Source organism: Sebastes fasciatus, chromosome 15 (assembly GCF_043250625.1).
Source record: "Sebastes fasciatus isolate fSebFas1 chromosome 15, fSebFas1.pri, whole genome shotgun sequence".
In the NCBI taxonomy this organism is placed as follows: domain Eukaryota; kingdom Metazoa; phylum Chordata; class Actinopteri; order Perciformes; family Sebastidae; genus Sebastes; species Sebastes fasciatus.
In genome coordinates this window covers 3,791,602-3,816,489 of record NC_133809.1, presented here as the reverse complement: position 1 = coordinate 3,816,489, position 24,888 = coordinate 3,791,602, and the positions used below count along the sequence as shown (strand labels likewise).

Below are 24,888 nucleotides of genomic sequence, written 5' to 3'. Positions count from 1 at the left end.
CTTCCATTACTGTTGATGATGAAAATAACAGTTGTGTTTGTTTGACTGCTGATGATAAAGCTCTGACGTCGGAGCCGAGGAGGAGGTCCGTGAAGGCAGCGTAATCCAGCCCAGCCGCTGAGTAGCCATTTTGGTCCCACCTAAAAACGGACAGAGCAGCTTCACTTTGGGCCGTCGGAGATGGAAGAAACCCGAGTCGACGGCGACTATTTCAGCCTCCAAAACCTCCCGAATCCCTCCGAGAAACATCGGCTGGTGACCCTCGACGCCACGGCTGCTTTTTAAACACAGTTTGTGGGAGAATAAAGAATAAAAAGCCTGGAGGTGATTTCTGCTTTTTTTTGAAGTGGCGACAGTCAGCCTGAGTTGAGTTAGCTTCACGGACTCACACCACAAACGGACAGACGGACACTGATTTGAGTTGATTGTGTAAAATAACTAAATTAGGTTATTTTATTTTTATTTTTTAAATTTTTTATTTCGTTTCCTAACAGTTCAAGGTGCTCGGCTCTAAACACGTCCGGTTTGGTTTTTGAAAATAGTCTCACGATCCATGCTGAGCCCGTTTCCCCCCGGAGAGCAGAGCTGTAATCTGTGTTTCTGTCGGACTGAAGGTGGATTTTTTGGACGTTAAACGGAGACTGGTGGAATTAAGGTCGAATATAAAGATGTCAACAAAAACTCCTCTGCCTACAGTCAACGAGAAGGTGACGGAAAGTGTGAGTATAAAGGCTTGTTTAATTAATTGCATTAAATATAATTAAATGTCTTCTAAAAGGAGTTGAATTTTGCAATTAATTAGCAAATAAACAAGCATATCCTACGTAAAAACGCCCTTTTAAATATATCCAATGTTTATATTTGGATATATTTGTGATTTTAAAATGCTTTATTATATTTAATATCAAAAAGTAAATAGTTTTATATCATAGTAATAATAGTACAATATATATTAATAATAAAAAATAATACAAATAAAATAAACTGATAATTGACATAATTTTAAAATGCATTATTATATTTAATACCAAAAAGTAAATAGTAATATATATATATATATATATATATATATAAAATTCTAATAATAGTACAATATATATTAATAATAATTAAATATAAAAAATAATAAAAATAAAACAAACTGGTAATTGATGTGATTTTAAAATGCATTATTATATTTAATATCCAAAAGTAAATATATATATATATATAATTGTAATAATAGCGCAATATATATTAATAATGATAAAATATAAAAATTCAAAATAAAATAAACTGGTAATTGACATAATTTTAAAATGCATTATTATATTAAACATCAAAAAGTAAATAGTAATATGTATATATTTAATATATAGTAAATAAGTAATAATAGTATATATATATTAAGATCTATATTAATAAAATTAACTGGTAATTGACATGATTTTAAAATGCATTATTATATTTAATATCAAAAAGAAAATAGTAATATATAATAGTACAAAATATATTAATAATAATAAAATATAAAAAATAATAAAAATAAAATAAACTGGTAATTGACACAATTTTAAAATGCATTATTATATTTAATATCAAAAAGTAAATAATAATATTTATATTTAATAAATAGTATAATAAGTAATAATAGTGTGTATATATATATATATATATATTAAGATATATATTAATAAAATGAACTGGTAATTGACATGATTTTGAAATGCATTATTATATTTAATATCAAAAAGTAAATAGTAATATATATATAAATGTAATTATATTGCAATATATATTAATAATAATAAAATAAAAAAATTCTAAATAAAATACACTGGTAATGACTTGATTTTAAAATGCATTATTATATTTAATATCAAAAAGTAATATATATATATATATATATATATATATATATATATATATATATATATATATATAGTAATGAGTAATAATAGTATGGTATATAGTAATAAATATTTATATATTAATAGAATATAATAAAAATAAAATTAACAAGTAATTGACATGATTTTAAAATGCTTTATATATATAATATCAAAAAGTGGTAGAAATTATCAGGAAATATAGTTCAGAAATGTCATTTATTGTGGCAAAGAAGGCAACTCAAACAGGACATATGACATCAAGATAGTACATTTGCAGTGATATATGTGACAAATATTTAGAGAAAATTTTGATTTTTAGAAGAATTTTAAGTAATTTGTGTATGAATGTGAATTTGCATGTAAATTATATTCTTGTGATAAGTATAAATGTATAATTAGGGATATTTAGGCCCAACCACCAACTAAACTACAGTACTTTGCCTCCTGATTTCTGGCAGGCAACAGTAGTTGCTGTCCAGACTCGCTATTGGCTCTCCCAGCTGTCACTCAAAGGTTTCAACCATTCAGAGTCCCTCGTTAGTCCTCATAAGTCCCGCCTCCTCGTGACCAAGGGAATCAAGAGCGTTGTCAAGGTAGCGACTATGTAGCTTCCGGTCGGGATTTTCAAAATTAAACTAATCTCCAGTTTGTGTTAAAGGCAACATAGCATTGTTTTAATCATTAAACACTTCATTTATTGTTATTATTTTCTAGGTTTTTAAGCATGCATATTTTAAAAATATATAAAATAAAGCTAAAATGCATCACTTTTTCTGGCAAAAAAACAAACAAAAACAAATCAGGGCTGCTACTAAAAATTATTTTCATAATCTGTCAATGTTATTTCCATTAGTTTCATTCGGAGTGCAACTTTTATATTCATTATTGAGTAATTTATTTATTATTTAGAAAATGTCTGTTACTGTTTTCCAAAATTGTAGGCGACACCTTTAAATTGCTGTTTTTCTCTCTAAAAAATTGTCCAAAATCTTGAAGATATTCAAACAATGATATACAACACAGAAAATCCTCACATTTGACAAGCTGGAACTGGAAGATGTTAATTATTTTTACTTTATAAATGACTTCAACAATTAATTAATGTACTAAAGTTAGTTCTTATTAATTTTCTGTCAAAAGAACTAATTATTTAAGCTCTAAATTGTGTCCACAGTGAGATTTAAAAATCTCCTAACATCCCAAAGTGATGTCTTCAAATTTCACAAACTCAGTTATTTGTTTTTATAATGATAGAAAACAGTATTTAAGAAGCAGCAACCAGTAAATGTTTGCCATTATAGCCCTGTAAATGACTTGGTGATTAACTGATCATTAAAATTGTTGCAGATTAATTTGATTGTGTTGATTATTTTGTTGTTGTTGATAAATTTAACTAACTATTTAGGCTATAAGGTGTCAGAAAATAGTCAAGTTTCAGAGTCCATGGTGATGTTTTTTTGTCCCGACCAATAGTCCAACTCTAAAGATATTTAATTTACACCTATACTAACTGAGACAAGCAGAAAATCTTTACAGTTGAGACGCTGAAACCAGCAAATGTTTGGCTTGATAAATGCCCTGCATGATTAAGTGGTGTTCAAAATTGCTGTTGATCGACTCAGTTAATCAACTAATTCTTTTAGTGCTGCAGAACATTAATTGTTTTGACAGGAAACAGAGAAAAGTGAGCCACTGTACATACATATTTTCTTGTCTTGATCTACCTGTAAGCTGCACATTTTTCTTCATTGTACTTAATCTACTCTTTCTATAGCTGCTTTGTTCTGTCTCTCAATGCTATAATCCATACTTAATCTTTGTGAGCAATTTTTTTTCTGTTTGACATGAATTCAGTGGGTTATATAAATTCATAACTCCACTTATCTCCATCTCGTTGCATCATATATTCCTTTTTATTTCTCCCCATATTATTGGATATGTGTAAGTGCAGCCAGACGTAACGTCTATGTGTGAAATCATCAGAATCTCATGACTCATCGCAGCTGGAGATAAGACTTCTCCTGCACAAACAAGAGCACTGAGGGGCGATGAGATGCGGGGACATTTTATTGATCCCTGCAGGGAAATAAGGACATTTCAGTAGCTGCAAAAAGACGACTGGAAACCCGCAGAAGCAATAAATGAAACGGAAGAAACAACAATTAATTCAAAGAAACTTTATTGGCAATTATTTTAAGCGATTAATCATTAAGTAACAAAAGTGCCAAAACATTTGATGGTCCAGGTTCTCAAATGTGAGAATTTGCTTCTTCTTCTTCTTATGTTCAAATCATAACATGGCAAACTGCAGCCCAACAGGCAACAACAGCTGTCAGTGTGTCAGTGTGCTGACTTGACTATGACTTGCCCCAAACTGCATGTGATTATCATAAAGTGGGCATGTCTGTAAAGGGGAGACTCGTGGGTACCCATTAGGGATGCACCGATACCAGGATTGGGTATCGGGTCCGATACTGTGCTCATGTACTTGTACTCGCAAAACGGCACGGATACCACTTTACGGTAGCGTGACGTTCACCTCTCGTCACCATCTTTCGGGTCCTATCGTACGCGCTCACGCTCCACCTCCCTGACGGTGCGGGCGAGACTGGCCGGTGGTGCGCCTGACCCCGCAGGGCCGGGATCCCACCTCAGCCGGCACGTGCCGGCCCCTCACTTTCATTGTGCCACGGGGTTTTGCTCGCACCCTCTGAGGACACTCCGCCCCGGTGACACTTTGTCCACGGCCCCGGGAAGCACCTTCGCCCCGAGCCTTTCCAAGCCGACCTAGAGCCGGTCGCGGCGCACTGCCTCACATGCGGGACTCCACAGCCTGCCGTGCCGCTCACACCCTCCAGTTGGCTGTTAACGAGGGTCTTTAGGCACAGAGAAGTACTCGGTATCGGTACTCGGAATCGGTACTCGGTATCTGTGAGTACCCAAATGTAAGTACTTGTACTTGTATCGGTGCATCCCTAGTACCCATATAACCCATTTTCATTCACATAACTTGAGGTCAGAGGTCAAGGGACCCCCTTGATAATGGCCATGGCCGTTTTTCCTCGCCAAAAACGTAAGCACAAGTTTGGAGCGTTATTTATCCTCCCTCACTCTAGCTTTAAAACCGATTAATTTATTAGTTGATAACTTTTAAATTAATCGGCAACTGTTTTGATAATCGATTTATATGTTTGAGTAGTTTTTTGAGAAAATATTCAAAATTCTCTGATTCCAGCTTCTTAAATGTGAATATTTTCTGGTTTCTTTCCTCCTCTATGACAGTAAACTGAATATCTTGAGTTGTGGACGAAACAAGACTTTTGAGGACGTCATCTTGGGCTTTGGGAAACACTGATCGACACTTTTCACCATTTTATAAACCAAACAACTAATCGATTAATGGAGTAAAGAATACAACATTTCCCTCTGAGATGTGGTGGAGTAGAAGTATAAAGTAGCAGAAAATGGAAGTAAAGTACAAGTACCTCTTAATTGTACTTGAATAAAGTACTTGAGTAGATAGATTTAGTTGCTTTCCACCACTGTGGATGTGATTAAGACAACCTCTTAACTCCCCAACGCTGGAGTCTTTTAATCTGAAAGGATGCTGACCCGGCTTCTGGTTTCGGTGCGTCTGCCTGTATCAGGCTTGACCGGGATCAGTGCGTCCCCCCCCCCCCCCCCGCCCGGACTCGGTCTCTTGTCTCTGGTCTCTGTGGTTATCTGGGCTCTGAGTTGGGGAAAATCTGGTGTAGTGGGAATCTCTATGGGAATCATCATCATTCGTGCGTTTCCTGTTGAAACATGACGGGCTCGCAGGCCGCCAGGAGACACCGCAGCCTCGTGAGTAACCACAGAAAAGGAAAGGGGCAAATTAAAACCGGGACGTTTTGTCTTTTTTTTCTTACAGGAAGTAGTTGTTAGATGGAAAAATGGATAAAAAAACTTTATTTCTGTGTTCGTTTATGATAAGCACATGATGTTGGAAAGGGGGAAACCGTTGAAGGCTTTATTTAGTGGCGTGTCTGTGGTATTCAACAGTGACCTTATCCTATTTTTATCTCCCCTGCTATCACTGTAGAAGGCCTCAAATATTCCTTTACTGACTTAAAGTGTGTTTGCTGCTTAGCGGAGAGTTTAAAGTGGCCTTATTTTGGTTTATTGTGACCTTGTCCTACCAAATGGTAACTTTATTTTCTATGGTAAGCCTTATTTTAGCTGTAATATCTTCTAGATTTAGTAATGTGACAACTATAACTCGTTTTAACTGGATTGGTCCCCAGACATAAAGTAGAGATAATGTTTCTTGCTCATCTGGTTTTGTATAAAACTCCATGTTTGCATGAACGTGTTACCTCTTGTTATTCATTTCCCCTCTATCATTGTCCCGTTCATTGTCTGCAGGGTGAATGGGGTCAGTTAGGTTGGGGATGGGCAGAGGGCATCGCCGCTGTTAATGAGGCATCGGTCCGACAGTCGATACTGAGGCCGCACCGAGTATCTATCTATCTATCCGTCCTGTCCCTGCTGGGACACAGAACGGGGGTGCTTTTGAACACAGCACCCAAAAAAAATCAATCCCTCCATGTGTGGTATCTGTCAGACGCTGTGAGCCACAAAATCACCACAGCAGACCTCTTCCTGCGCTGAGCGGTTAATCTTTGATTGCGTGTTGGAAGATGTAAACCAGAGTGCATTGGGTTTACTGAACGTTTTAGTGTGAAGTTTCCATTCCTTTAACGTCTTTTTACAGACTCAAACAATACAATTTAAGACTGTCAAATTTAACGCAAATTCGTTTTAACGTCACTAATTTCTTTAACGCAACTAAAGCTAGTGAAGATACTGGTATCATATGAAACTATAAAAACCTAAAGAATCCATCGGTACCAACATGTCATACTAGCTTGTCAAGAAGGAGGTTAAATAACGCTCCAAACTTACGCTAGATTTTGTTGAGGAAAAACTGTCATGGCCATTTTCAAAGGGGTCCCTTGACCTCTGACCTCCAGATAAGTGAATGAAAATGGGTTTTCTGATTGTAGCTTCTTAAATGTGAATATTTTCTGGTTTCTTTACTCCTATAAGACAGTAAACTGAATATCTTTAAGTTGTGGACAAAAGAAGACATTTGAGGCCGTCTCCTTGGGCTTTGGGAAACACTGATCAACATGTTATAGACCAAACAACTAATAGATTAATCGAGAATGTAATCAACAGATTAATCAACAATGAAAATAGCCGTTGGTTGCAGCCCTAAACGAGATGAGATGCATCAAGATCTGTGGTTTACCAACTCTGCTGAACAACTTTCTTGGTGTAAAGCAGAACAATAGTGTCGTAACAGTATTTGAACCAGACTGTTGTTATGGATTGACCTTTTTTAAACCCTTTATTTGTTGCTTCACGTTTTGCTGTACATCCTGTTTTTTTGTAGTTTATTTTATATCACCTTTCAAACATGGAGGCACTTAAAGGTGCTTTACATTGGACAAAAAAATACACTTTGGACCAACATTTAAAAACACAATAATTCCACAATAAAATCTAATATAAATATACAAAAATAAAAAAAAATAAAAATAATCTTCTGTTATGATGGCATATCGCAGGACTAGAAAATGAGGCAGAAATATCTGAAACAAACAAAAAAAAAACATCTGTCCTCAAGCTGAGATAAAGATCTCTGCTCTTCAACCTGGTCAAATTTTTTCCATTTAGTTGTCAGTGAAAGTGACTTTCATTAATATGTGGGATCCAGTGTCTGGACGAGTCTCTTCAGTGCTTTCTGGACGAGAAATTTTTAGCTGATTTTAATAAAAAAAAGTCATCCATAAGCAGCAGAAAATGTTCCTTAATTGATAATCAGTTGTCTTCATTAGGATTTAAGTTCGTATAAATGTTATCAGTGTTTATTCAACAGTTTGCAGATAAAATTATTTATTTAAGAGCTGAAACAAAACAAAAGATTCATCTACAACAGAACTGATAATGGATTAAATCATTTAAATATCTTTTCAAGAAAATAATGCGAAAAATTAACTGGTTTTAGTCTGTTAAATGCAAGAATTTTAAGCTTTTCTTGGTCTAATATGATGTTTTAACTGTTGTTTTGTCAAAACAAACATTTTAAAGACGTCACAGAGGACTCGATGCTTTGGAACTTCACTATTTTCTGATATTTCAGCGACCAAATGATTAAACGGTTAATTGATTAATCTTCAAGGAAAGACACGTTTATTTGTGTAGCACATTTCAAACACAAAGGCAATTCAAAGTGCTTTAAATAATGCATTAAAAAAGAAGGAAAAAATTACATATAAACATTACTTTTTTTAATCATATTTGCTCCATTTCTACCTACTGCAGCTTTAAGTCATTTTTCAAGAAAATAATGCAAAAGGGTTGATAAAATTTGAAAATTTCGAGCTTTTCGTTGTTCTATATGATGTTTAAACTTGTTTTGGCAAAACAAGTATTTTAAAGACGCCACAGAGGACTCTGGGAACTTGTCATGGATGCTTTTCACTATTTTCTGATATTTAATTGTTTAATAATTTGGTCAATTAATTGATTAATTGTCAAGGAAAGGCAAGTTTATTTGTGTAGCACATTTCAAACACAAAGGCAACTCAGTGCTTTAAATAATGCATTAAAAAAAGGAAAACTGGATTTAAAGATGTAATATCCTCTAGTAGTTAGTTCCAGTTCTGTGTTGATTGTGTCTGCATATTAATGTAATATCTTGCTCTGATATTGGGTTGATGAAATGGTGAAACTGCCTGGAAAACAGAGTTTATCAGCCATCTGTGGGAGAAAATCTTTCCTCGTCTGGATGCAGAACTATAAATATCAGCGGTTTATTTCCTGCAGAGTCTAAGCGGTTACATCACACCGGGTCAACATGAGTCACAGCTGATACATGTAGATGTTTCACAGCGTGTACGGTTCAATAACCAGCATAATGTGTCTTCTCCCCGCAGCACACGTCTCACAGCAATGGACGCCAGGAGATCAGCACGCGTCCGGCCCGCACCGGCGTCCGATCTCGCAGCTCCGAGGAGCCGCAGCAGCCCCACGTCGGCAACTACCGGCTGCTCAAAACCATCGGCAAGGGCAACTTCGCCAAGGTCAAACTGGCCCGACACATCCTCACCGGCAGAGAGGTGAGACGGACACACGACGCTGTTTATATACACAGTGAAGTCACGTTTAAGATGTTCAACTCACACTCTTATTCTGAGAAACTTTACACAGGTTAAACTGACCAAAAACAACAGCAACCTTAGAAATATGATAAAGAATATTATTGTAGATATGGAGTATTAGAAAGAAGGCAAATTAAAAAGTACACATGAGATCTGTGTAATCTTTCCCTTAGAGCACTAGTAGGATGAAAAGATAAAACTGTACACTCTTTCAATAACGATTAAAGGAAATGGTGAGATTTATGTCAAGTAATAAAGTAAAAACATATGCAAGATGAGATTAACACCATAAAATAATATTTAAAGTACATGTAGCCTCTCTTGTGTCTATGATTTGTGCTTTGTGAGCCTGAACAGTTGGATTTACACATATTTTACACCAGTTTTGCCATTACATTTGACCACGTCCGTGCTTAAAGGTTTACTGAATTTAGAGACGCAGTGTCACCTTAAAGTTACTGTGAGGAACTTTTAAGTGGTTATGAAACGGTCTCAATTTCATCCTAATGCCTCTATATGACCTACATAAGCAAACGAGATTGGCTATTACTATATAGTTATTCTTAATGCTGGTCCTCGGCGCCACCAGGTCGGATTCCGCAGCAAAATCAAACTAAATCATGGAGGTTCACCACAAACTCCTTCAGCTGCATTAGGGCCTCCGGCCGCAACCATCCCGCCGCGGACAGACCCCGATCCGTCTTCGCTGCCACCTTCAACCTGCAGTCTGAGCTCTGGCGGGAGAAGCAGAGGTCTGCTTCGCTGCTCTGCCGTTCCCCGCTGGGAGCCGACACCACGCTGCTGGAGGCCCAGACCGTATAGAGTGGTGCAGGGATGACGTATTTTCGTAGGCCAACCAGGAAGTTAGCATCACCCTGGTTCCCACTTGACAAAAAGTCAATGTGATTGTTCCATCGGGTTTTGGATTATTGCAGAAAATAAACTCTGTAGCAAACAAAGGATTATGATACTTACATGTTTTGTTCAGCGGCAGTGAGCACGAAGCCTTCAGCAATGCTAGAGCTGCTAACGTAGCACAAATACACTGTTTGTTGGACACTCAATAAAGTTATGCTGGGCAGACAGTATCGTTACGCCGGGCAGACACACAGCTGACAAACCTGCTAAACTAACCTCGTCAACCAATATCTGTTGTGCTCCTGCAGCTGGTACCAGCACAAATCTGGTCGGTTAACGGTTAATAATCGGTTAACGAGGGTCGGTTATTGGTTAAGAACATTTTTCAAAATGAGCATCCCTAGTTTGCAGCGCTTCTACTCTGTGATTTTGGCGGGGAATGATACTGCCGGGATGATATCCAGTTTTTATTACACACCATATCTCGGTACTTGTTTTGAACCGAATTTGTTAAAAGTTGGCATTTAATTTCCCGTCACATCCGTATTATTGTTTACTCTCTTCTATGATCAGACAGTTTCTGATTTAATTCAGAATTTTGCCAATATTTCTTACACGTCTGCTTGTGTTTGGACTTTAAGAACTTATTTTCGTAAGTAAAATAAAGGATTTAGTAGGATCAAACTTTAAAGTAAGGTACTGTTTTGATCTCTGTAGTATTGGCGTTAGTATCGGGTACATTTCATACGATACCCAGCCCAACCGGCTCCACATACCGACAGATCCATCGCTCTAAACCTTGTTGGCAGTAATGGACGTTGCTGCTGCTGCTGAGCTTTTGATTTGTTCATAATTGATGAGCAGAAAGAGCAAGCTTCTCCTTAACACAGCACACGACGTTTTAACGAAACGCCGCTGCTCTTTTTTCCCCTCGATCCCCTTCCTGATGCTGTTGTTAATTATTTGGCAGCATATTTCTTTTCCGGAGGAGGAAGTTGAAACTGTTTTATTGACTCTTTAACGATAACGTAAACATCAGCTTCCTTCTCTGTGTGGTTGTCTCTTTGCTTTGCGATTGATTTTTCATATCCCACTTCCTCTTTCTCACACTTCTCCTCTGCCGTTACGTCCTATTTAACTCACTTTCGATTTTGTGTTTTTTTTTCTCTCTCTTTCTCCACAGGTGGCAATTAAGATAATAGACAAGACGCAGCTGAACCCAAACAGCCTTCAGAAGGTAATTTACCCCCCTTCTCTCTCTCTGCTGGTACACTCTCACGCTGTGGCAGAATTCATTTATAAATTCATGAAGCACGACAGATTGAGTATTAATTGTGTAAACGGGAAGCAGTGCATGCTGGGACCGAGCGTGTGTTCTCCATATAGAGTTAAGAGCTCAGATTATTTTAGTGGGATGCTTCAGCAACACATCGACTGAAGGTTTTAAATGAAAACTCTGGACTGTAAAGGGATAGTTCAGGTGTTTTGATGTGTATGAGGTACATCTCCGTCAGTGTATTACCTACAGTAGAGTTTGGAGAAGCAGCACGGGAGCAAAGCAACGTACAGCAGCAAAATGGATTTTAGACACCTAAAAGAAATCAATATAATTTTAAGTGTACGCTATATTTAGAGTATTTTCACTGCTTTACTGCCAGACAGCTATACAGTATGTTTCCAACAGGGAACTGAAGCCGTTACCTCTGCTCTCCTCAAACCAACCAGACTCCTTTTTGAAAACAAGACTCATTTGTGGCTAAATTGTTACTCAAGTAGTCAGTGGTCATGTAATGTTAAATCCAGCGGTACATGTCCACCAGGTCAGGACACTAGGGGACGCGCTGCTCCGCTCAACTGGCTGTTCAAGCGGTGACGTGGACTGCATCTGATTGGTTCCTGGTTCTCTGCTCGCCATTTCAAACGGGAAACAACACGGCGGCCTGCTTGTAAACTTTCTGTTATTCCGTCTAAACCAGGGGTGCACACACTTTTTCAGCATGCGAGCTACTTATAAAATGACCAAGTCAAAATGATCTACCTACTATAAAAATGCAAAACATATATTTATTTATAAATATATTGAGTATTCTTTATATGTACAATATATGTTGGTGTACCTTGCATAACTGCATGAACCCATATTGTACAATATAACTCTGTACATTTTGTCATTACCTTACTCTGATGACTTGCACTGAATGGAATCAGCCAGGGATGCATAGTCCGGACAGTAGCTGCTGATAGCCAGCCTCAAGCACACTTCCAAATGATCATCAGTCAAGGTGGAACTGTATTTGGACTTAATAATCTTCATGTGGGAAAAGGCTGACTCGCATAAATAAGTGGAGCTGAATAATGCAGTCAAGGAGGTAGCACATTTCCTCATGTTGAGGTACTTTTCCTCTGTGAGTAAGTTCCAGAACTGTCCATGAGCCCTGGACTGAATGTCAGCTTGTAGTGTCAAAATCTCATCCTCCACTCCAGATGAGTTCAGGTGAAACAGTGTTGCAATTTGTTGGCTGACGTCTATTTTAAAAAAAAAAAAAAAAAAATTTTTTATTTTTTTTATTTTTTTATTTTTTATTTTTTAATGCCATGCGATCTACCCACACTACCTTTGCGATCGACCGGTAGATCGCGATCGACGTATTGGGCACCCCTGGTCTAAACAATCCACCAAAATACTTCTGAAAACATTTTAAGGGAGAAATAGTCTCTGCCGCTGCTGGATCTGGTTTCATTTTAGAACCAGAATGCCTAGTTTCACGGAAAAAAAAGCAACGGCCAGTGAGGAAACTCCGACACTCGGACGAACAATCGTGTTACTTCATCACTCAGTGACAGACTTTTGCGTTTGTAGGGCTGGTCCTCTGCGGTCCAGACAAAAACAGGTAATTTTACCTCGCAGCACACGGGAGCTGCTGGTCTACCGCTGCCTTGAACGGTTAGTTTGTTTCTGTTATTGTGTGACTTTGGTGTTTTTAGATTAGGTTAGTTCAGATTCACCAAAGTCGCATAATAACACGAACAAACTAACCGATCGAGGCGGCGGTAGACCAGCAGCTCCTGAAGTCTGTGAGGTAAAATTGTTGCTTTTTTCAATGGAGTCTGGTGGCTTTGAAGAGAGCATAGATAACAGCTTCAGTTCCCTGTCAGAGAGGGCGGTCTGACAGCGAGGTAAAGCAGTGAAAATACTCTTAATATAGCGTAGACTTAGACTGATATTGATTTTTTTAGGTGTATGGTACTACTGTCTGTTTCTCCAAACTGGGGGCATGTCGACCGTCATCTACTGTAGGTAACACACTGTGTTAGGGTTTGTGTTTAATCATTTCTGTTCAGTCAATTCAGGGGAAAGAAAACAGTAAATGAAAGTATTTTGGCCACTTTTGAAAAGGTTTTTAAGATTTAGATTTGTCCCATTTGAACGTCTTTTTCCTGAAAACTTTGTGTGAAGGTTTTTTTTATGAGCATTTATTGGCCCTCTAAGAGAAACTGAATGTGATTTCTGTGGTGGTCGTGCAGCTGGGAGTGACAGTTTTGTTTTCCTTGTTAAATCGACCGAACCAGGAAGCGGCTCTTGCTTTTAAAATGCAAATTTCCAGAGTGAATGCTTCTTTCTTGCGAGCTGGTGAAAAGCAGTTTCACTTTACAGTTTGAAGTCAGCGAGCTGAGAGCGAGCTGCCCGTAACCCTGTTTCTGTTTTTTTATTGTGTGTGCTCATTAGTTGGGGAGGTGTGTGGGTGTGTGTGTGTGTGTGTGTGTGTGTGTGTGGGTGGGTGTGGTTGTGTTTGATCTGTACATTTTGGCTCGGCCTGGAAGTGGTTTCGGGGAAGTCAGAGCGATATCGACTCTGCAGCTCCGGAGGCTTTTTTAGCTCATCAGACAGAGGAGAGGGGACGGGGCAGAGCGCGGCGGCGGTGGTGGTGGCTGTTGCAGCAGCTGCTGGTGGTGTTGGTGGTGATGATGTGATGATGTGTTGACGTTCAGCCGCCACCCGTCGGCTCGGCTCTTCTCTCCCTCGTCCCTCTCAGCGATCGGCTAGTGGTTTTCCATCAGTTTTTCCAAAGCTCCATTGATTTGTGGCCTTTGTGTGTGTCAGAGGCCCGGGCCCTGTGGCGCTGTGGCTGTGTGACACGACGCTGACAGAAAAACACTGAGTCATGACAGCGCCGTTCACGGAAACACAAAGCGCGAGGCTTTTGTCTGCGCTCCTTGTTGTTTTTAGGTTACTGCTTTGTCACAGTCGAGGAAATAAAAGACTTTAGGAATTTGTCAGGTTATTTTTCCTGCTGCTCTCCGGGGACTCAGATCTCCTTTAATGTTTATTTTAAGGAACTGGAACACTTAAACAAAGAATCTCAATATACTTTTTTTTAGCACTGTTTCATGATTGACACTTTAAATGTTCCCATTCCTGTCACATGTCTCTATTTATAGGCTCGCTTTCTGTGTTTTTTACTCTTTGGTTGATGAGTTGAAGGAAATCCTCACATGGATTAGATTTGTGGTTTATTTTAAGAGTACGTAGCTCAATAATTGAGCCTGGCCATAATCTACAACTCATGTTAAAGGAAAAGTTTGAAGATGCACTTATTAGCTGTTGTGCAAAGTTAGATGGGAAAATCAATACCGCTCTCACGCCTTTATGCTAAATACGAAGCATCAACCGATTAGCTTAGCATAGCAGAAAGACTGAACTCGTGGAAGTCTCTGGTCCTGGACAAGAAATAGTGCGACACATAACCTCCAATAAACCACAACATTTTGCAGCACTTTAGGTTTTTTACATATTAAACAAATAATATATAATAATTTGATTATTTCCTTCTTTTATTTGGAACTTCCATACAAACAAAAAACAACGGTCTCGCATGAGACAAGACTTGAGTTGAAAACAAAAGACTCAAAACAGTCAAGCTAAAGTTCTTTCAAAATGTGAGCTTTAAGGTTCCTGAGAACAATAATTTGTGTCACAGGTTTTAAGGTGCAACAGATGCAAATAAAAACCAGTCTCACTTCAGTCAGTGATATATAAAAGTATACCAAAATAAAAAAAAGACTTATATTTCCTGCAGGATTTGCTCGTCTTTCATTTCAAAAGGCTGACGAAACAAAATTAACTACAGTGTGCAATGTCTGCAAATCTTATAACCATCTTCTTCCTCATCTTGGGTCGGTTGGGATTTCTCCTCCTGCTCTGTATTGACACCTTCACTCTCCTCCACCATGTCTGCCCAAATCACGTTACCTTGCGAGGCAGCTGGATTCGCGAGATCGTGCAAGAATTGCTACCACGGTGGAAACTGCCAAATTGCCAAATCTACTATTGGTAGATACATTTTTACTGTTGCACGGTAGACCAACCCTATATAACATGTTAATTAGTGATCTTTATAGATGCATGTAGGTGGATTTTGTTTCCTTTTGGACAGAGCCAGGCGAGCTGTTTCCAGTCTCTATCTAAGCTAACTGCTGCCGGCTGTAGCTTCATATTGAACGTACAGATATGACTTATCAGTCTTCTCATTTAACTCTTAGCAAGAGAGCGAAATAAGCGTATCTGTCAAAATGTTGAACTATTCCTTTATAATCAGCCACAAATCTGATGCATGTCATGATTTCCTTTTGACCTCCTGTAATCCATTAAAACTATTAATAATAACTATAAAAATGCATCAATGAGCCACACCGTTAAAACCCACTATATTCACAAATGTGCATTTTTTCAGTAAATAATCCCCAACAAACGCTGTAGTTGCTCCTGTTTTTAGGAAACTACTGAGCCTTAAAGATGACATTATATTTAATATATCTGTGACCTGCTTATAAAGATGTTCAGTACGAACCGATGGGCTGAGCGCCACAGACAGGCCGGGGAAGTCCTGAGAGACGGACGAACGCATTGTTGGTTTTGGTTATTTAATGAGATTTGTTGGCAATAATAAAAAAGTAGAAAACTTGGCAGCCTTGTCCTTTAAAACATTTAGTCTTTTGGTATTTTAAGGGTTGTCTGAACGTCATCAGGGAGCTCAGGTTTGTGTATGAAATGTTGCGTTGCAGGTTCAGATGTTTGTTTTGCTCAGCTACTCTTCCTCCTTCCTGTGAGCCGGTGCTGCTGTAACAACCTGCCTTAGAGCCGGCACCGCAGCGACCTGACCTCTTATGTAACCGTGAGAATTGGCGAGAGGCTGATAGCGGGGGATATCGTCTCCGAAGCCTAAATGTTTATTTTCAGCCTCTGTTCTTAATAGTTCGGAGGAGCTGAGTCGACGTTCACATCTGTCACCGGCTCCCGGCAAACTGCTCTCAGCTCCCACTCTGCTCCTCTTCTTCTTCCTCTTCTTCTTCTCTCTGTCCTCATTCAACCTGCTGACGGTCTTGTTGTCGTTCAGGTCAAAGGTCTTGGAAGGAGTGTGACACTCGGAAGTCTTGATTAAATGTAAACAACCTCTGCTCCCTGTGCTGAGCTTTTACTTTTCATTCAGTAGCTGTAGAGCTTTAGACGTCATTATAGCACCGTTTGTCAATCTGGAGGAAACTCTGCAGTGCGTCATCAAAATTATTAATATAACAGAATTTATGAGCAGCTAATTTTACCTTTTTCATTTAAAATTAGAGCTTTTATCATGTGAACAACAAATATTTGCAGCCTGTAAGCCTCTGACATTATTCATTAGTATTGAATACTAAATCTGTTAGTGGAAACTTGTTTACTTACTATTTAATTCTGATTTAAATGATCTTCTTACTAGTTCCAGATTTTGTACAGTACGACTGGTTTATGACTGCAACTAATAATTATTTTCATTATTGTCTAATCAAACGATCAGCCCTTTTAATAGACCACTTGTCCGGCTGTTATGAAACAACATAACGCTGTTAATTCCTCTGCCTTTTCCCTCACCGAGGGTGAGGCGTTGCTGTTTTTTAGCCGGCTCTGCAGCGCGAGCGTGCACGCAGAACGGCGGCCCTTTTGCCGGGATTCCTCGCTCCCTCACTCGGAGGGCGCCGGTTTGCATGAGCTGCCGGCGCCGAGGAGCTGGTCGGCAGAGTTTCACTTTGGGGGGCATTACGTGACTAGGCGTTATCAATCCAAACTTGACGAGGGCGGCTACAACCACAGGTGCTTTCCCCGTAAGCACTCGTTCTTTTTCCCGTCAAAAATTCAACTAACGTTAGTCGTAGTTTTAAAATGTTGTTCCGTATGTTTTCATGTATGAAAAGACCCAAAATGAACACTGTAAGCGGACTACTTGATTAATAAAAGTGAATTATTTTAACAGCATTTGTGTAGGAATGATTCTGTCCCAAGCTTTTCGATCCATATAAACGGTTGATCACTGTAACTGTGATCACTGGAAGCGGTTTCCACTGTATTATCAATAGATTAAGTCCAGTTTCACCATGACCGGTCTCATATTTCCGAGACATATTTTTTGCCGGTAACATTTACACACATTGTCGCATGATAGTTTTACACCGGCGCAGACAGTAATAGTGTGTTTTTTATGCAAATAACCACTATAGATGACAATAACAAAGTACAGTACCCTCCCACACCTGAAAAATAGGGCTCTCCTGGAAGCTGCGGTGTAATTCAAACACTGCAATTCATCATGCATATGTTTTTTTGTGGAAAAAAATTTATTTACTTATATCGCAATTTTTTTTTTTTTACGATGCCGAAATTGATTTTTTAATACCAGAATCAATATATTTTCTTCATTTGAGTCTATGCGGAGGCAGAAGGAAGTTACTGCTGTGTAGTCTGAGTAACGTGACATCATATCCGTTTCGTATTCGTCGACCAAAACAAACAGTAGCCGTCCGTAGCGAAGGAGAAACCGGCAGATACGATGGAGCAGAAAACGTTGGAGGGTCAGCGTGGATACGACCTGCACCCTCACATGTTAAATCCAGCGTGGTAAACACAACACATCCAGTAAAGGATGAAAACACTTTGGGTTTCACACATTGCAGGAAAAGCAGAGCTAGACATCACGGCTAAAGTTTTTGGGTTGCTGGAAAAAGAATTTAATAAATAACTTCTGATGTTGACTGATATATTTGACTTCAGGACATCTTCTACTACATACATGCTGAAAATCTAATATTTTTACTGTATTAATTTAGATATTTTCCACAGTAAAAGTCCCTAGAAGTGTATGATTCAACTTTTTCCCCATGGTCTAGTGTTAAAAAAGTTAACAAAAATTGCAATAAATCGTAATATTGAAACGTACTAGTAGAATCACAATACTTTAAAATCCCAATATGTATTAAATCAGCACACAAGTATCGTGATAGTATTGAATCGGGAGATAGGTGTATCGTCCCAGCCCTAGAAAAATATGTCAAAGATTGAATGACATCAGATCTAAAATGTTATAACTTCATTTAACGCATATTTTAAAAATGGCAGGCAGTGAAAATAGTTAATTTCAGACCCTGCAACCAGTGACGAGGGGTAACAAATAGACTTATTATGGCTTCGTATTGAAGGTCCACAAAAACGGAGAGGTTCTGATCTAATTAGCGGAGCAAGAGAAACTTCGTAAACTCCCAACTTAGTGCTGAAGTTTGTTGTTCTGTTGACGTCTGCAGGCCGATCACGACGAGGTATATCTCTTCATTTGTGACTTCTAAACTCTGAGACGGACCAGTTTTCTGTAAAGTGCCCTGAACTTGGAGCAGTTAATTTGAAACCAGAGTGTTTATTCCCTCAGGTTGATCTGTTTGTCCAGATGGGAACAATAACATTCGAGCTTTAGATGGGAAACAAATAATAACTGCACTGAGAAGCAGGTTTCTGTCTTTTTCAGAAAGCTGAGCTGAACAAAAAACTGCAGGCTGGATATATTGTTTTTCTCTTGACTGAAATAAACACCGGGGAGTCCATTACTGCAAGACATCCATCGCTCTCAGCTGATGTTGCTATAATCTGATTTGTTGTGACTCACCTCAGAGTCTCTGACCTGGTGGGATGGACGTTAACCAGGAACATGCAGTAAATGATCTAATGGTGAGCCTGTGGGGTTTTAGTTTACGAGCCTCAGATCAGTTGTAATCGAGGCAACTTAATACATGAAGCTTTGGACTGAAGGTGTGATTTCATCCTGAAACTGTGTGTCATTTGTCCCGGAGATGCTTGGTATCGATCACAAGACAGGGTTGTGTAAGTGGGAGAGCTTCATTGCATCACTGCGGTGGTATGAGTGGATCACTGGCAGGTTTACGTCCTCGACCTCATGGTTGTGTTGTACGGTGAATCATCTCGTGTTTTTCCACTCGTTCTGTTTACTGCATAACATACCTGACAAAGTATTTCCATGCACGCGTCGGGGTGTTGTTTTTAAACCTCCCCAGGTGTCAAAGGGGCTGCTGTCCGTGTCAGAAACTTCACTTTAGTTTTTAAAAAGAAGTGTTAATATGAGACTGACAACCGAACTACCCTCAACATGTCTATTCAGAAGTTCCTCTTTCCTCTGTCTCAGATTTATTCCCTTGTACTCTGCGAGCGCTCAGGAGAGTATTCTCAGTATAATGATGATGTGCAGAGTGTAATGACAGTGAGGAGACCTCAGGCTCTTCTTCCTCCTCCTTCTCCTCCTCCTCCTCGTCAGCAGCCAGACTCGTCCTGGCTCGGTTTGTTAACATGGCGTCCAAACCGGTCGACTCCGTCCTCAAGGCCTCATAATTAACCCCTCAGTTGTCTCTGAACTGAGATTTATTATCTCCGTACCTCCCACAGCCGGCGTTCGCTGCAGGATCCGGCTGTTCAAATTACTATTCTACCATTTTTAAGTGATGCTTATCTTTACAGCTATTTTATTTTTGTTTTTTTAAGCTGCTTTCCAGACAGAAACAGAAGGCTAGAGACAGATGACGTCCTCATTAGTAGAAACTAGAAAGACTATAATCAGGGAAAGTATTAATTATCTCCTAAATATAAAAGATTCATCTCTTAACGTTTCTTATTTTGTCAGATCACCAGTGAAAAAGCCGAAAGATTTAATTATCCAGTGATATGAAATAAGTAAATAAAAATAAGTAATAATATATATAATAATAATTACATTAAAACCTGTCCCTATTCCCTCCCCCATAATACAAATAAATAAATAAAATAAAATAAGGAATTATTAAGGAATTGTGTGTATATGTATTGATACTAACAATAAGAAAAAAAGAAGCAAATTCTTCATTCATTTTTTTTTTACGTTTAGATTTATAGTGATTTTGAATACACAATAAAACAAGGCAGACAAGGCCTTTTTAAACCAGGTAGACAAGTACAATAAAACCAATAATGATGTTTAAAAAAATAATAAATAATAATAATAAATAATAATTACAATAAAACCTGTCCATATTCCCTCCCCCATAATACAAATAAATAAATAAAATAAAATAAGGAATTATGTATATATGTATTGATAGTAACAATAAGAAAATAACTCTTTACTCTTCTGTTAAATTTTGACTTTTATTCATCTATTTATTTGTATTCATTTTTAAATGTATTTATTTATTTTGCAATATCAATTAATTAATAGCTACATTTTATTTTTAATATTTTTTGCTACATTTAATGACAGTCATTTATTTATTTATTATTTTGGCAGGTTCCGCCCTCATCATGTGTCTAAGATTGTCGTCATCATATGCAATACGTTTTCTTTTTATGTCTTGTCTGTTGATTTAACTACATTTCCCAGAATGCTTTTGACAGTTCACAGATAATAACATCTTGCATTTAGCTTTGGATGTTTTTTAAGTATCTTTATGGGCATTTTTTGCCTTTTATTTTGACAGTGAACAGTAGAGAGGAGACAGGAAGTGAGAGTGAAGGGATTACATGAGGTAAAGGACCCCTGCTGGACTCTTGAGGCTGCTTTCATTTGAATAAAACCACACTGTTGATGCAGCAGTGATGACACACAGGGGGCTCCGGGAGAAAAGTTGGATCTGGCTCAACCAGTTGCGTTACTCCGGCACAAATATGCAAGCGCACATTCCTGGTAGATGACTTTCGTAACAGGAACAATGCATTTCTACTGTCAGAAAGACAAAATGATTGTTTCTGTCATGACTTTCCATCGAAGTAAAAAAAAAACTTCCTCGCAGTAGTTTGGCATCTTATAACCCTTCAAACTCGGAGTGAGAGTAACTGGCTAAATAATGGCACATGTTTGTATGTAAACACATGTAAAACATCTGCACAGTGGACAGCCAGATGTGGTTGACAGTGCAGAGGGGTCAGTGTGAAACATCAGTACCAACATGTGTATCTCCAGTAACCGTGTATGTGTGTCGAAGTCGCTCGGCGTACAGCCTCACTCTGAACGTGAAAACATCACCCGCTGTTTGTCACCATCTGTTTGCCTCTCAAGCTGAAACGCCAGCGGCTTCAGGAGGCTTCAGGAGGCTTCAGGAGGCTTCCTTGGCCCGTGCTACACCCTTCCACCAAGTTTCGTGAAAATCGGACCAGTAGTTTTTTCTGAAATCCTTTCTGACAAACAGACAAACAAACCGGACCGAAAACGTGGCGAAGGTAATCAATACATTAATTGATTAAAATAGTATTCAAAAGAACAGTTGGGTAGCAGAAGGATAAACGTGGAAACAATCATCTGGGTAAAATACAGTACAACAAAATATAATTGAAAAACCGAGTTTTAAAGGGACTATTTGTAACTTTCAGAAATGCTTGTTAACAGCGACACCTGTGGCCGTGAAATCAACGAAAGTCAGCGTCGAGCTCACGCTTCTACATAGACATGAACCAGCATCGCTCAAAACAGTGAGGCGACACACGTCAACTAAAACCACAATATCACTCTATATCTCAGCTGCTTGGCAGTAATGTTAGCTGACCAGACGAAGGTCTCTCCATGAACATGATTTAGATCTGATCCTAGAGTTGGCTTTTCCTGCCTCAGCGCAGGCTGGTGAGCAAGAACGCGCGCGCTGTCTGAGTGAAGGCAAGCAGGAGGAGAGGAGAGGCAGCGGCTACACGCGAACGCGCATACGCGAGCGCGCATGTGTCCCGACCCGGTACATTTATACGCTTAAAAAGTTACAAACAGTCCCTTTAATAATTAATTGTAAAAATGTGGAGCATTTGATGGTTACGGCTTTAAAAATCTGAAGATTTGTGTGGTCGTCTTTTGTTTTTTATCATCATTAATAGAACAGTTGGATGTTTTTGATCATCATTTTGAGCTCTAATAACTGAAGTATTGTGTTTATGTTCTTCAGTATTTGTTCGTTTGCTGGAAGGTATTTCAGTGTCTGTTTTCTGACTGCACTGAGCCTCTCGGTTTGTTCGTCAGTAAGCCGACCGTGTGGCTTCTCCCGCCTCATGAAACATTGAAGTCTTTTTATATTTTTATAGAAGGGAGGATGGCGAGGTGTAGTTAACAGCCGATCAATAATAAATACAGCACTCAGTTCTTTTTTGTGCCTCGTACAGCGGAAGACTAAAAAGCACTTCTGGCCGTTACAAATCTGCTTGTCTGTTCAGCGTGAACGTTGATGGCGAGGAGGCCGTGTGTCGACTGAGTGTCTCGTTATTAGAGCCGAGGGGTGGAGATGTGACGCTGCATGTTTAACTTCATTCAGATCTTCCTCTTATTCCTCCTCCACCTCTCAGGCCGGTTTAAACCGACGCCGGGCTGCAGGGAACCCTGTTGTTGTGGCTTTTGGTTCGGCGGTGACAAGATGATCACATTTCCTTGACGAATGTGTTGATGTTGGCGCAGAACAAGGAGCAGTGTTTGTCTTTCTGAACTCATGATCTCCAGTGTTGTTGTTGGTGATTATGTTGTTTCCTCATCATCAGGAATGTGACACACATTTCAGACGCAAGGTGGAGAAACACTGAACTGACTGATTTTTAAGATTATTTTTTTTGTCTTTTTTATTTGATGGGGGGGTAGAGAGGGGATGACATGCAGCGGGTCAGATTCAAAACCCCGACATGTGGCGCCCGCTCTACCAGAGGCCTGTACTACGAAGCAGGATTTGGCGTTAGCGAGGTAACTTCAGGGTTAACCCTTCAGGGTTTTCCGTCCTACAAAGGTGGATCACTTCTTACCGGGGTAGATCGTCATGGTAACTGATGCTGAACAGCTAACCTGCTCTGGAGCAGGTTATGTTCCAGATAAGAGATCAACTCGTATAAAAGCACCGCCTACTGACCAATCACAGCTCGGTATGGTGTGGGTGTTTACCGCTTTGAATTATGTTTTTAAATGTATTTTTTTACTTGCTCTTGAGTCCGTTGCCGGAGACGGGGACGCAGCTGAAAGAAGGTTGAAATAGTCATACACGCTGTATCAAAATGAATGGATATAATCAGGTGTAATCCATCCATACTACATATAGTAATGCTATTTATATCTTAACGACTCTATCTGACTTTTGAGTATTCCGTTAAGTTAATAAGTCTGTTAATTTACGCATTCACACATCGGGAGTTTTTTCTTTACCAGCTGTCCTTCCTGCATTTGGCAGCTTCAACTGTGTTAACTTTAGTCTGGATTATGTGTTTAACTTCTTCGTATTTGTCTAATATAGTTTGCTCTTCCTTTGTTAAATGTGCTGCTCTGCAAGTCTGTAGACTTGTCCATGTCTGTGATTGGTCATAAACTGCAAACCCCGCCCCGTTCATGTGAACGCGCTCGTAGTCAGACTGAGAAACCCTGGATTGATTTACCGAGTTGATAACCACCTTCGTAGGACCTCTTAGCGTGATCTCGGTTGTTAGGGTTAGTGAAGCCAGATAACGAGAAGATACCCTGAGTATGTTGAACTCGCTTCGTAGTACAGGCCTCAGGTGAGCTATCGGGGCGCCCTGTGTTACTGCATGTGCTGTCCTGAGCTCACCAAATCAAAAATATCGCTGTTGAAATGTTAACATCTTGAATCTTGAAACCCACAGAGGAAACTATCAACATTTATTTTCCTCTCTTTTCTTTCCAGCTCTTCAGAGAAGTTAGAATAATGAAGATCTTGAATCATCCCAATATAGGTGAGTGGGTCTCACACACATAAACACAGTTTATTAGCACAAACTGCATCCTGTCACATGAGCTTTAAAACCTCAATATGATTAAATATGATACATGTGTGGTCTATCTGTTGAGAATTTCCACATGTGTAAATTCAGACATTTAAAATATTGTTGACTGTTTGAGTTCCTCAATCATTCACATTTTCAGACTACTCAAGGACATGCAGGGCTCTCTGACCTTTGACCTTTCTGTTACTGGACAGTCACATGATCCTGCACCGTGCCGCCGGCGCTGCTGTTTCAGCGTTTTAGTTCCTTTTTTTAATTTAGTTTTTGTTCACGCAGACGTCACATGAGATCACTGAGAGTTCTTTAAAATCAAACAAGTTTGTGTAAATACAGCAGCCGTCCAAAAGTCTGAGGAAAGCTCAAACACTACGGCCTACGCCTAAAAAAGGTTGTTGACATTCTTATGTAGAATAGAAAGTTGCTGATTATTTTTCTGTCGAGCAACTAATTGATAAATCAGCTAATCGTTTGAGCTTTAGTGATGTTTGTAAGGACCGCCACACCTCTAAAAACTCAGATCAAGGCTCCAAAAAGTATTTTTTCTCTTCTTGTTTATGAACTTATTTGAACAGTATATAAACACACACATGCATGTGTCATAAAACACACACATTGGACAAGCCCGCCATGGTGCGTTTTGTTTTTTAGGAGACGGGATTCCCCGCTAATTATTACTTTAATTGTCCGTTTCCCCGGCGCTCCGTGAGCTCCTCTGCAGGAATGTGATTATAATCACCAGGGTGATAGTAAGCGGTCACCAGCCCGTACTCTCTCCATCGCTCCCTCATTGTCTTCCATCCCACCTCGTCTATATTTAGCCGCGCAGCCCTCAGCCGCTCATCACACATCCCTCTCTCTTATA

At 39.1% G+C, this 24,888-nt stretch overlaps 1 protein-coding gene across 3 annotated transcripts; it reads left to right on the top strand.

Moving 5' to 3' along the window:
- The first annotated feature begins 106 nt into the window (after positions 1-106).
- On the top strand, positions 107-24,076 carry mark3a (MAP/microtubule affinity-regulating kinase 3a). Of its 3 annotated transcripts, XM_074660888.1 has the most exons (5): positions 107-324; positions 495-719; positions 8,855-9,037; positions 11,121-11,174; positions 23,927-24,064. In XM_074660888.1, the coding sequence occupies exons 2-5, from the start codon at positions 669-671 to the stop codon at positions 23,996-23,998; spliced, it is 360 nt and encodes a 119-aa protein (XP_074516989.1). In that variant the 5' UTR covers positions 107-324; positions 495-668; the 3' UTR covers positions 23,999-24,064. The 3 variants fall into 3 exon arrangements, with proteins under 3 accessions (XP_074516989.1, XP_074516988.1, XP_074516990.1); XM_074660887.1 differs by having other exon boundaries at positions 107-719; XM_074660889.1 differs by lacking the exons at positions 107-324; positions 495-719 and adding an exon at positions 5,551-5,714 and having other exon boundaries at positions 23,927-24,076.
- The last annotated feature ends 812 nt before the right edge of the window (positions 24,077-24,888 follow it).

What these genes read in the sequence shown, in the direction of transcription:
- mark3a (XM_074660888.1), top strand. Translation starts at nt 669, where the DNA reads ATGTCAACAAAAACTCCTCTGCCTACAGTCAACGAGAAGGTGACGGAA. An exon ending in ACATCCTCACCGGCAGAGAG is followed by an intron (nt 9,038 to 11,120) that starts GTGAGACGGACA and finishes CTTTCTCCACAG; the next exon opens with GTGGCAATTAAGATAATAGA. An exon ending in ACCCAAACAGCCTTCAGAAG is followed by an intron (nt 11,175 to 23,926) that starts GTAATTTACCCC and finishes TTTTCTTTCCAG; the next exon opens with CTCTTCAGAGAAGTTAGAAT.